Source organism: Urocitellus parryii, chromosome 6 (assembly GCF_045843805.1).
Source record: "Urocitellus parryii isolate mUroPar1 chromosome 6, mUroPar1.hap1, whole genome shotgun sequence".
Classification (NCBI taxonomy): domain Eukaryota; kingdom Metazoa; phylum Chordata; class Mammalia; order Rodentia; family Sciuridae; genus Urocitellus; species Urocitellus parryii.
This window is the reverse complement of record NC_135536.1, coordinates 89,670,108-89,683,265: the sequence shown is the minus strand read 5'-3', so window position 1 is coordinate 89,683,265 and position 13,158 is coordinate 89,670,108. Positions and strand designations below refer to the sequence as shown.

Genomic DNA, 13,158 nt, shown 5'->3' with positions numbered 1-13,158 from the left:
GCACTGGGGTTCAGCCAATGGCATTGGTGTTACCATTTCCTCATGGAGGGTTTCTCTTCCTAGACTGAGTTAGCTCCTTGCTACCTGATCCCTTACTACCCTGAACACTGATTCCTGACAGTCAATGAGACAGTCACTATCATTCAATGCCCATCTTCCCCTGAGGACTTTAGGCTCCAAAAAAGAACAAATTTTTGTCTTTCTTATTCACTGATGTCTCCCTAGTTTGCTCAGTGGCCAGCACTAGTAGATGCTCAATAAATATTTCTCCTTTTTGTTGGCGGGGATTACTTCTTGATCAAGATGTTTCTTGAATTAAGAACAAGAGTCACACTGGAGGAATGATCAGAGAAGGGAGCCAGGGGAACATAATTTTCCTCCTGGTAGATCACTGTAAATGAAACCCAGAGGCTGGAAGCATGCCCTAAGGGAGTAGGTGTTTTTATCCAGGTTCTGTCATGTGCTCATTGGGTAGACTTCCCTCTGTATGCCTCGATATCCTCATTTGTGAGGTGAAATATAAAGACAAAAATGATGGCTAGAATCTTCTAATGCTAACATTTCATACTTGAAAAGTTGTCTGCCACTCTCTTTTTAAGGCTTCTGTGTTTCAGAAGTTCATGGCTACTGGCAAAAATGAAGAACAACAATATCATGATTTTAGCCCAAGAAGAGGAAGGAATCTTACAAAGTTATTTAAACAGAGAAAGTCGATCTGGGTTGTGTGGAATTTATCCTGGATAAGGGAGATTTATTTTTTATAGGATGAATTAAACCGAGTTCCAATCACTTTCATAAAAAGCAAGATTTTTTTTTCAGAGTGAGAGAAAATGAGAGAGAGAGAGAGAGAGAGAGAGAGAGAGAGAGAGAGAGAGAGAGAAAGAGAGAGAGAGAACAAGCAGCAGCTCTGCCTCCCACTCTCAGTTTGGCAAATTATCTAAGACTTGTCCCTCTCCTCCCTGCTTCACACATGAGGGCAGAGCCCAGCAGAGCTGCTGCCAGGATCCTTCCCCCAGTGCCCATGTGCATAGCTGAGCTGCAGGAGGTGCAGAGTGGGAGGACTTCACTGAGGGAAAAACCCAGACAAGCAACCAGTTAGCTACTCACCGGAGGTCTCTTCCAGACGAACTGGATGGGGAACTTCTGGCTATAAAAGAGAGAGGTCTCATCTGGTGGGAACTCAGGATCCAGAAAAAGAACTTTCTTCTCTAGACATTTCTTGTGAAGCTGCTCAAATGTCTTCTCTTTCACTCCAATAATAGGAAAATTGCGGCTGATGATAGCTGAATAGATACCACTTGGGTGTCCACCCCCGGACTCTGTGGTCTTGCCCTGGGCCGGTTGGGGAACAGGCCCTGGGGACCTGGGCTCGGCCCCTGTCCGTTGGGCTATAGTTGGACTAATGACAGTCGGCATGGCAGGCAACTTTGAAAGGTAGAGCTTTTTAAAGAAAACAAGAGATAGCTACCTTCAGAGAAAGGAAGCAACCGCAAAGGGGAAGATGGAGTGATCCTGTCATCTGAGAGAAAAATGTCCACATCCAACTTGAAGTTTAAGATCCATCAGAAGTTCACCTGGCTTAGGTCCAGCTTAAAAAACTGAGCTGTGATCCTGAAACCATAAATTTTCCTGAGGAAGAAATATTAAAGGAGTTCTGAGCAATTTTTACCTGGGGGCTGCTACCAGCAGCATGCATGCCAGAGGGAGAGAAAGAGAATGAGGGTTGTATTTCAGTGGCCTGAAGAAGCTTGATCCAGGAAAACTAAAAATAGATGTGAAGAAAGATGGTGAGTATGAAACAGGCTAGTGCTGGACTGCATCGTAAAGGGAGAAGATCCTGGTTAGAGAGATTTTGAGTTGCATTAAGTGCTGGTGTTGTCAGGAAATGAAAGGAGAATATCTGAGTGAGATGAACATTGAAAATCAGCAAAGAGCTGCTTATGCATTGTTATTGAACAGTTATCAGACTATCAAACAATTGGCCACAAATCAATGGAAAACAGTAAAAAAAATAGCTAGAATGTGAGATACTGAATTCTAGGGGAATATTCTGTGCACGTTAGAGAACATGATTTTTAGTTCCTAAAACTCTAGGATATCAGAACATTATTCAGTATTGGATTTGGCATCTCTTCTAGAATGTTCTGGTGTCAGCGCTGAGTGGAACTGTCTAGATAGAAAATGCCACTCAGCAGAGTCCTCAGTTGAGGAAATCCCTGTCTCTTCTTACCCACTTTACTCAGGCGTCTCTTGTCTACCCATCCCCAAAGTAAACAGTGGGATCAAATCTGCTACAAAAAGTGCTTCTAAGTAGATTATAGTGACTATTCAGCCATGCCACGTTAGGCTTTTCAGACAAAAATAGATACTAAGCCAGGTCGGCCATCAAGTCCTGGGATGTCATATCCAAGGAGCTGGTTTCAGGGCTCCTAGATGAGAGTGTAAGTGCATGGGAAGGGAATTGCCTGCCTTGCCTTCACTCTGTCTTCTACCCATGATAGTTGCTCTCTAGGCTGAAAGGAAATGGCTACATCCCAAGTCTGGCCCAGTGGGGACTTGTCCCAGACTGCAGCTATGCCTGTTCCTCTGTGACCAGTCTCAATATTGCAAAAGTAGAAGATTTGGAAGGTGGGAAGTGAAAGTTGGCTCATTATCCCTGAGCCTGGGATATAGCTTTGAGAAGCCCTGTGTCAAGCACTATAGGGGCCATTAGCCTATCCTTCTGTTCCTCCATAAAATGCCCATGGATCTTTACTACTCTTTGAGAGGCAGAATAGAGTTAGAACAGTCTCTGGAGGCTGACTGTCCAGATTCAAAGTCCGCGTTGGCCACTTAGTGGCTGTGCCTGTATAACTCTGAGTTACCCCTTCCTTTATCTTACATGTCAATTTTCTCACCTAAAAAATGGGTATGATAGAAGTGGGGTTGTAGTTCAGTGGTAAAGCACTTGCCTAGCACATTGAGGCACTAAGTTTGATCCTCAGTACCACATAAAAATAAATAAAGGTACTGTGTTCATCTAACTAAAAAATATTATAAAAAATGGTTATGATAGTCATTCCTTTAAGTATTAAAACAGGTTAATTCATGTCATGCATTTAAAATAATATCAAGGGGCTGGGGTATGGCTCAGCAGTAGAGCACTCGCCTCACACATGCAAGGCCCTGGGTTTGATCCTCAGCACCACATAAAAATAAATAAATAAAATAAAGTTTAAAAAAAAATGAAAAAATAATACCAGGATTGTTTTAAGCACTCAATAAATGGTGATCTTAGAGAAGAGCTTAATTTAGTATTTCTTGGGGTTAAGCCAGCACATAGAGGGCAAGGTGCTATTCATTTTTCTTTATCAGTTGTTGTGACACCTTCACTCATTGTATTAGTCAGTTGTGACACCTTCACTCATTGTATTAGTCAGTTTTCTGTCAGTATAATAAAATACGTGAGATAATTAAGAGAAAAAGTTTATTTTGGTTCACAGTTTTGGAGATTCCAGCTCATGATCAATTGGTCCCATTTTGGGGGGCCTGTGGCGAGGCAGCACATCCTAGCAGGAATCTGTGGCAGAGCAAAATTGCTCACCTCCTGGCTAGGAGGCAAAAGAGGAAAAGGAATGGGCCAATGTCCCACAATCCCCTTCAAGGATTCATACCCAATAACCTAAGGACCTTCCACTAGGCCCTACCTCCTAAAGATTCTACCACCTCTCAGTAGGGCCACCCTGGGGAACAAGACTTTAATACACGGACCTTTGGTGAACATGTATTTGAACCATATCTTTCATTGATGCAAATCCGCATTCACTCCATGAGCATTTACTGAACATCTTCCCTGTACACAGCACAGGAATCTAGGTGCAATCTGCCCAGGTTTGTGTGGTGGTGTCTCCAATCAGAGGCTTGCCTATCCACATGTGCTAAAACTACCCCTAAAAATATTGATGTTCACCCTCAAATTTACCAAGGCCCAGAAAGCAAGGGTGGAGTTTCCTTTCCCCACCATCCTTACTTTAGCCCCACCCCAGTGCTGAAATTCACAGCACTGACCCACGTTTTATTGTTTTAGCTATTTAACTTCCTGCTTGCCCACAAGACTATGAAGATGGGACTAGGTTCCCATTCCACCCTCAGGATTAAGTATACAGAAGGCCCTTAATAAATGTATGTTATATATTTGCTGCATGAATTTCTCTGTGAGTACAGAAATTTCTTGTACATAAGGTCTGCCAATGTAATCACAGTCTCTTGGCTGATTTGAGAGGAGCTTTTCTGGGCCACACACTTGCTGAACTTTCTTTCCTCAGCTGTTTAAGCCAGCTGCATCTGTTAGTAACTAGAATGAGTATGTGACAGGGTAAGCCTCTTGTCAGAGCAGGGTGGGAATATCTAGCACATAGAGGGCCAGGTGCTATTCATTTTTCTTTATCAGTTGTTGTGGGTAAAATGTTCTTTCAGATGTGTAGGCCAAACTTTATTCAGCTGCACAACTGTGGAAACTCATGCTATTATGGAAGAATCCAATCTGAGCCCAGGAACAAAAGGCAGATAATGAGCATATAAACAGCTGTATATTTCAACTCCCAGAAACCTCTTTAAGGATAAAAAACTATTTCCCTCCTTTTTGCACTGGGGATTGAACACAGGAGTACTTTGCCATTAAGCTACATCACAAGCATTTTTATTATTTTGAAACAAGGTCTAAGTTGCTTAGAGCCTTGCTAACTTGATGAGGCTGAACTCAAAACTTGTGATCTTTCTGCTTCAGCCCTCCAAATCACTGGGATTACAGGTATGTGCCACCTTGCCTGGCAAGGAACTAGTTTTAATAATGTATCTCATTCAAGGTTTCATGATAACTGTGGCAGGAATGATTTTCCCTGCACAATAGTGATGGCTAATGGCTCCTATCCCTGTCTTTTCTGCCAAAAAACCGCCCAAGCATTTCTTTGATTCAACACTATTATAAGCAACATATTTGTTTATAATACTTATCATTCATATATATATATCTTACATAAGGGTTGCAAAGATAGAACTCCTTAGTGATCACCAATCTGACAATTGGAGTTTTGGTCTCTCATGACCTTGCTACATTTGAACAGTATTTGTCAGGTATTTTGTAAAATGTCCTCAACTTGGGTTTGTATGATGTTTTTCCCATGATTTAGATTGAGGTTGTGGATTTGAAGAAAGACTATCACAAATGTGACGTACACTTCTCAAATCATATTTTGGGGTACTTGATATAGTTTTATTAGAGGTGATTCAAACTTTGATCACTTGGCTAAGTGGGGGCTACCAGGTTTCTCCACCTTTCCTTTTTTATATCCATGGAGTATTTTTATTTTATTTATTTTCTATTTTTTAAAAGATTTTTTAGATGTTGATGAACCTTTATTTTATTCATTTATTTATATGTGGTGCTGAGAATTGAACCCAGTGCCTTACACATGCTAGGCAAGCACTCCGCCACTGAGCCACAGCCATAGCCCCATAGAGTATTTTTAACCTGTAGGATAACTCTATAGGTTTGATTAACCCCACTTAAGACAAATTTGTTGTATTTTTAGTTAAATCACTGAAAACTCACAGAATGTAAATAGATTATCTATTTTATTTAACAAATAAGGAAACCAAAGCCCAGAGAGGCTTGATGGCATGGTCAGGATCAGTGAGACCCCACCTCTAAATAAAATATAAAATAGTGCTGGGGATGTGACTCAGTGATTGAGTGCCCCTGCTTATTGTAGAACCAAGCCCCAGGTCCCTTGACTTGCAATGAAGAAGCAAATGCATGACCGAGATTTCATTAATGGAATTAGGTATAAGATCTCCAGATCCTCACTTAGTCATGGCTTCCTTCCTTAATTAGGGAGGAATCAATACCATCAGCACTGCTGGAAACAACTGTCAAGAAACAGTTGCCCAACTCTGTGTGACTTGCCACAGCACTGCAACCTTTAGCAAGGAAGGTTATAAAACGAGCAGATCAGATATCAGGTGCCAATGTCTCCTTATCTGTATTTCTCCTAGAACGCTGCTGTATTCCATTGTTTGTGGCTAATTTGGTAGTCTGTTTCCAGTGTTGCTACTGATAGCTTCCTACCCCACGTCCACCAGGCTGAGAAGTTATTTTAGTTAAAGTGCCTTCTGGAATTTTGCTAACCATTTGAAGGTTTTAGTAAGTGAAAATCTAAAAATCAGAGTGGAATGCTTGATATTGTCATAAATCTCATTACCCATAAGGTTTTTACGTGTGGTTAACTATGAACTAAAAACCATGTAGCTCTAGCTGGGCTTAGTGGTGCGTGCCTGTAATCCCAGTGGCTTAGGAGGCTGAGGCAGGAGGATCACAAGTTCAAAGCCAGCCTCAGCAACTGCGAGGTGCTTAGCAACTCAGTGAGACCCCGTCTCTAAATAAAATATAAAATAGGGCTGGGGATGTGGCTCAGTGATTGAGTGCCCCTGAGTTTGATCTCGGTACAATGTACCCCTCCCTCCCCCCCCAAAACAAAAAAACATATAGCTCTAAGGGAAGGGATGTAGCTCAGTTGCCTAGCATGTGTAAGGCCCTGGTTTTGATCCCCAGAACCATATAAATAAAATAAATAAATACCCTCCAGATATTTGTGTTTTGATTGCTTCTGCTGCCTATCATTATGATTTACTGATATTGAAGGAGATGTGAAAGTGAAAGTGAAGGAATCCTGCAGACTGAATTCTGTTGTTTTCCCTAAACCAAGGGAATTCTTCTATGTAATCATAGCACAACCAGGACAATTACTACGCAATCAAAAGATTCCATCCAAAATGTTGCCAAACTGTCCCAATAATGTTCTTTATAGGTCCAGAATCCAATCCAGGATCACAACTAGGGTCATGTCTCTTTAGTCTCCTTCAATCTGGAACCATTCCCACCTGTGTTTTTGTGTGGCCTTCATGTTTTGGAGAGTATATGTTCTTTGAATTTGAGTTTGTTTTGTTATAACTTTTCTTAGATTAAATTACTCAGTAAATATTTTATCAAAACATTTCCGTTGATACATGTAGGTTAATCTTTAATGGTTGCATAATATTCCACTACATGGAGGTACTATATTTGGCAAATCATCTATTAAAGGAGGGATGTTACATTTATTTCCAATTTTCTATAGTATAGACCACATTGCAGTTAGTAGCTCTGACCATTTATCTGAAGTGGAACTTCTAGGCTATAGTATGCAAATTTACAATTTTGATACTGCTGCAATCCTGAAAGATGATACTTATTTATAATTTTGTCAATGATGCACAAGAGTGCCTATTTCCCACACTCCCATTAGAACCGGACATTTTCATTCTTTTTTTGGTACTGGGGATTGAACCTAGGGGCACTTAACCATTGAGCCACATCTACAGGCCTTTTTATTTTGCGACAGGATCTCAATAAGTTGCTTCGGGCCTTGCTAAATTGCTGAGACTAGCTTTGAACTTGAGATTTTCCTGACTTAACCTCTCAAGCCACTAGGATTACAGGTGGGTGCCATAGCATCCAGCTTTCATTCTTTTTAATTTTGGCCCATCAGGCAAAAAATAATTTATTTGATTATTAATAAGGCTGAGCATCTTACATATGCTTATTTTGTCTGTTTAGTTTCTTTTGTGTTTATCTTTGCCCACTTTCCTGTTGGATACTTTCTGCTTTTAAGTGAATTTGTCAATTTATTGCTTGTCTTTTAAGTCTTGAAGGACAGATAAATTATGGATTCATTTGAGCTTTGCTACAATATTTGTTGAAACAATTTAATTTTCTCACATAAAATCCTGTTTCCTGTGAAAACATATCAAGAATTAGCTACTAGATAACTGAATATTGGTAGGTCAACTCAGCTGCACATGGATCTCTGGTATATAGCTTTCCACATAGAAGGCAGGTAAAGTATGAGAAGCAATAAGAGCAGAAAACAAAAACACCAGACAATATTTCTCTGTTGTAAAATGTTTCAGTATAGATTTGGGTCAAGGCAGAGCATTTCCTCACTAACTTTAATAGTTCCTGTTTTCTTTCTTCCTCCAAAGATATTTTAATGGAATAACAGACATGAAATAAATGTTTGTCTAAAAGATAGGTCTTAATTATTAAACTTTAATTGCTATTAAAAACCATTATTTAGGCCTGGGGATATAGCTTGATAATAAAACACTTGCCAAGCATGTTTAAGAATATGGGTTCAATATCTAGCACTACAAACAGCAACAACAAAACCCCCATCATTAATAAAAATAACAATACAACAATAAAACCCCATCATTTATATTAGGAAAGAGCATTGGTTTTCAGGCTATGTTTTATTTTAGGTTGGCAAGGGAAAACTGAAGCTAGTATTCATGACTTCAGTTAATTTAGGAGTCTTCTTTTTTCCTTAATTGCAAAACATACACAAATAGGAGCAAAGGATACACATGTAGCTATGTCAGCTTTCATTTGGTGCAAAATTCAAACCTCAACTAATACAGTTAAATGTGACCATCAGAAATGTACAATGTTTACTGCATTTGGGCAGATTCCTATGTCAGAAAAATAAAATTAGAAATAAATACATGCTACCCTCACTTTAAAAATTTTTTTTAGTTGTAGATGGATACAATATCTTCATTTTTATTTGTTTATTTTTTATGTGGTGCTGAGGATTGAACCCAGGGCCTCATGCATGTGAGGCAAGCACTCTACCACTGAGCTACAACCCCAGTCTCCTATATTCACTTTTTAATCAATATAATCTATCAGTTAACCAATCACAGCCAACAGTTACTGAAAGTCAAGTGTAAAGGTGCTCTAGCAGATATAAGAGAAATATAACATGCTTTTAACAGAGAATCTATCAAGAAAAGACAGACATACTTGAGACATTATGGTACAATCCCTGAGAATGCATAATACACCACAATTATATGTGGAACAACATTTCAGAGAATGGCAAAATCACTGCTAATGGGCACTGAAGAGTTGGGGTGCTAGGGTGGTTACAGTGTGTGGAAAAGTGAGATTTGAATTGGGTCTGAAAGGGTGGTAAGATTTGTCTGGGTGGAGGGAGGATGCTACAGCTCAGGGAGGGGAAGGCACAGAGGTGACATTTTAAGTAGCTAAGTGGAGGAAGACTGATAAGAAAGTGTGCATGCTGAGAGTACTGAGGAGTTGAGGCTGTTCCAACAGATGCTGTGGTAGGCAACAGAAAATTATTGGGGTCTCCAGAGCAGAGATCATTGTGATCCAACTGGTATGTTGTAATGTTCTACTCCATGCCAAGCTATATTGGAGCCTGAAGCAAAAGGAAAACTCAATAATCCTGAGGCTATCTTTATAAAAGATTTTGATGTTTTGTTCAGCATGACTTTTACAATAATTACAATTTTTAAAAATAGTACATTAAAATACTTCTTATCATGCCTGAAGCAAGTGCCTCACTTGTCTTCTATTCCCAGCCTTGTTCTCTATTTTTGAAGTTGAGTGGTGAGGACATGGGTATTTATTGCATTATTATTAATTAGAGCTTACTCATTTTTTTAGAGCTTACTCATATTATCAATATCCTTAGGCAAGTAGACAGTATTTAATAAAAACAATCAAATAATTTAAATTTTAAGAAGATTAATTTAGAACTTTTGAGCCTGAGAAGCAGGAAAGGGAAAATAATCCTTTGTGCTCCTGAGTAAATCTCTAGGGCAGAACAGGTCCCTACTGTTGTAGGGTATGCAGTACACACAGAGAGGGTTATCTTAACCATGTCAATGTAGGCAAACGATAACTGTGGCACCAGACACTATTGTCCATTTGGAGACTGGGCAACTTCCCTGCTGTAGCCAGAGTGAATCTGCCACATTGGCCTGAGGCAAGCCCAATAAATGGGCCACTTGGGTAGGCTTGGCACACCTAAAAATCCATCCAGTCCTGCTCAAAAAGAGGCCACTCACTGGCCCACAGAGCTTACCACAGGGCCATAGTCCAAGAGGCAAGGAAAATTCACCAACTCTATCAATGTCTCAGGGCTTTGCAGGTATGTAGGAAGAGTCGTATTTGTAAAAAAGAGTCTCAATCATTAATCATCTTAAAATATGAAATCTATTGTCCATTAGTATATAAGTGACTAATGCAAGATTATTTTTAGCTAAGGAAACCAATTAGATTGCAGCACAAATCTTAAAAGAGGCCAAGGGAAGAACTGAAAAGATGCAGGCAGCTCCTTCTGAGCAACACCAGGGGAGCTTCTTTGTCATTTGATGTGGACCTCCCAGTCACAGCCAATATTCAGTGAAAGCTTCTCCAGGTTCAGGGTGGATGTTTTGTCACAATACATAAAAGCCACAGGCTGATCTTTACCATCTACATAGCAAGACAAAAAAAAAAGAGGAAAAGTTTGACATATACTTAGGAGGGAAAAAATATATTCTTCAAATCTGACATATTTTCTGACTCTATCATAAAAACTTACTTAGAAGAATCTAATTTTTGTGTTTGCCTATGTGTGGTGCTGGGGACAGTACCTAGGGCCTTGCAGGCAACCTTGCCAGGCAAGCTCTCTACTCTGAGCTACATATCTCGCCTGAGAATCTAATTTAATAGCACTTAATTTTTTTTAGTTATAAGTAGATATAATACCTTTATTTAATTTATTTATATGTGGTGCTGAGGATCGAACCCAATGCCTCACATGTGCTAGGTGAGCACTCTACCACTGAGCCACAACCCCAGCCCTAATAACACTTTTTTTTTTAAGAGAGAGAAGAGAGAGAGAGAGAGAGAGAGAATTTTTTAAATACTTATTTTTCAGTTTTCAGTGGACACAACATCTTTATTTTATTTTTATGTGGTGCTGAGGATCTAGCCCAGCGCCCCGCGCATGCCAGGCAAGTGCGTTACCGTTTGAGCCACATCCCCAGCCCCCTAATAGCACTTTTACTCATGAATTTCTATGCCTTTTTTTAAACCATGAAAAACCTTCATTGTTTTGAATACAGCCCTGGTTGAAAAGACAGTTTGACAAAGTGATGTGCCCAAGAAATTCAGTAGGTATGGAAGGATATAATTCCCATCCTATGCCCCTCCATAAACTCCATCAACATGGGCAGGATTCACCAAGGCTTCAGATATCTAGATTTTTTAAAATTTGTTTTTTAGTTGTAGATGAACCATAATACCTTTATTTTATTTTATTTATTTTTATGTGGTGCTGTAGATCAAACCCAGTGCCTCACATTTGCTAGGCAAGTGCTCTACCACTGTGCTCCAGCTCCAGCACCCAGATATCTACAGATTAAAAAAGCATTCAGAAATACCTAAACTACTAAGTCAAGCCCCAAACAATTTCCCTTAGAAAAAATAAGGCAGGAAGCAAGAAGAAAGACCAGAATGGTCTTATTCACTATAGAGACTAGAATACTTGACCTCCACCAGTAAGTGCAGAGTCCATTTGAGCTAGACTCATGTTAGTTTAGAAACTAAGCATTTCCTCATGGCAGACACTTTCATGTTTACAAAAACAAATGCTGAGGTAAGAATGAACTGTTTCCTCACCAGATGAGTGGGTAGTCACAGAAGATGGCTTCTTCTTGAGGCCTAAGAACAAGATCTGCTCCACCACACATTTGCTGAGATAACGACCCCTCTCATCTGCACAACTGGAATAGATATAAATGGATTTAGGAGAAGAAGGATGGGGATTTGAATTAGTCACAGGTCAAAATCTCTTATGAGTTCCCTTCCATCTGTCCCTATGGAGTCATGATTCATTCAGGGTCTTATTGACTATGATGAAGAGATTAAAAAAGATGACTCTATGCCAAGGACTAACAAACCACTGGCCAAATCAATCTCCCTTTAACACCATTTGAGAAAATCACAGAAGTACACAAAAATCACAAATGTAACTGGGATATTGTAACAAATTATAAGAAATCAGGCACTTAATGAGTTGGTGGAAGGAATTATAAAAGCCCAAATTGCACTTTTTTTTAGTTTTTAGGTATTGGGGAATGAAATGAACATTAAAAAAGGAACACGCATGGAAGAGTAACTGAAAAATGTCCCAATTCATTTCTTTAAATAATAACCAAAAACAGCAATGCATTTATTTGAGGATGCCTAAATATAGTATAAGTTATTTAAAAAAAACACATAGCTTCTTTAGCTGCTATTACCTGTTGATCAAAACACTGGAACAGAATGAAAATTTTCTGTGCAAGAATTGGTTCTGGTGGAGATACTGAAATGAATGGCCATCGTCGAGATATAACTCCCCCACTGCAGAACCCTGTTAAGTGAATCAGGGAACATGTTTTATGTAATAGGAAAAGAATGTCATCTCCCAAAGGGACATAATTTTGAAAATGTGAAAACTTATGTCAAACAAAAACTTAGATTTGCTACAGTTTGAATATGGAATGTCCCCAAAGTCCCATGTGTTGGTCCTCAGCCCATGGTGTTATTGAGAGGCACAGGAACATTTAAGAAGTGGGATATAGTGGTGGTCTTAAGGTCATTGGGATTGTGCCTTTTGAAGGAGACTGTGGGGACCCCTGGGTGGCTCTGCTCTGCCATGTACTCCCCATCATGATGTGCTACCTCACCTAGGCCCAAAAGCAATGAGGCCAACTGAAATATTTTCCAAAAGTGAGCTAAAATAACCCTTTTATTTTTATAAGTTAATTATCTCAGGTATTTGTTTTAGCATAGAAAGTTAACTAGCAATATTTAAGCTGCACAAAGTAGTCATACAAATATCTAATATATTCAATACCCAATCACTCTCAAATAGATAATGAAACAATATGAATAGAGAAGTCACATAAGAGGTGCACGAAGAATTAAACCTTGTTGGAAGAAATTTAAACTGTGAAGTATGGTCAGGGGCATCACTGAAAACACTATCCCAGAATGTGACAACAAGGTCAAGAAGGTTCACAGAATGAAACTGATGTTAAAAAAAAAAAAAAAATCAGAATATAATGGATGAGGATCAACTATCTCTAGATCTTCCATTTCGAGAAAGGTATCTGGTGCCTACTCTTTTCGGCAGAAGGGCCCCTTTGCATATCATACAATGTCATAGCACTCCATATGGCAGATTAAGATTATTGGCAATACTTGATGTGCAATGGATCTCTAGTATTTTGCATTTATTC

At 39.4% G+C, this 13,158-nt stretch overlaps 2 protein-coding genes across 7 annotated transcripts in view; both read right to left on the bottom strand.

Moving 5' to 3' along the window:
• Capn3 (calpain 3) overlaps window positions 1-1,732 on the bottom strand; it is a 43,307-nt gene extending 41,575 nt beyond the window's left edge. For all 4 annotated transcript variants that reach the window (XM_077799459.1, XM_077799460.1, XM_026392812.2 and 1 more), the window contains exon 1: window positions 1,108-1,732. In XM_077799459.1, the coding sequence (XP_077655585.1) occupies window positions 1,108-1,416 (309 nt within the window). In that variant the 5' untranslated portion in view covers window positions 1,417-1,732. The remainder of the gene's footprint in view (window positions 1-1,107) is intronic.
• A 5,339-nt stretch (window positions 1,733-7,071) lies between these two features.
• Ganc (glucosidase alpha, neutral C) overlaps window positions 7,072-13,158 on the bottom strand; it is a 78,114-nt gene continuing 72,027 nt past the window's right edge. For all 3 annotated transcript variants that reach the window (XM_026392794.2, XM_026392803.2, XM_026392787.2), the window contains exons 23-25: window positions 12,175-12,287; window positions 11,552-11,655; window positions 7,072-10,360 (exon numbers count right to left, since the gene is read on the bottom strand). In XM_026392794.2, coding sequence (XP_026248579.1) covers window positions 10,251-10,360; window positions 11,552-11,655; window positions 12,175-12,287 — 327 coding nt within the window. In that variant the 3' untranslated portion in view covers window positions 7,072-10,250. The remainder of the gene's footprint in view (window positions 10,361-11,551; window positions 11,656-12,174; window positions 12,288-13,158) is intronic.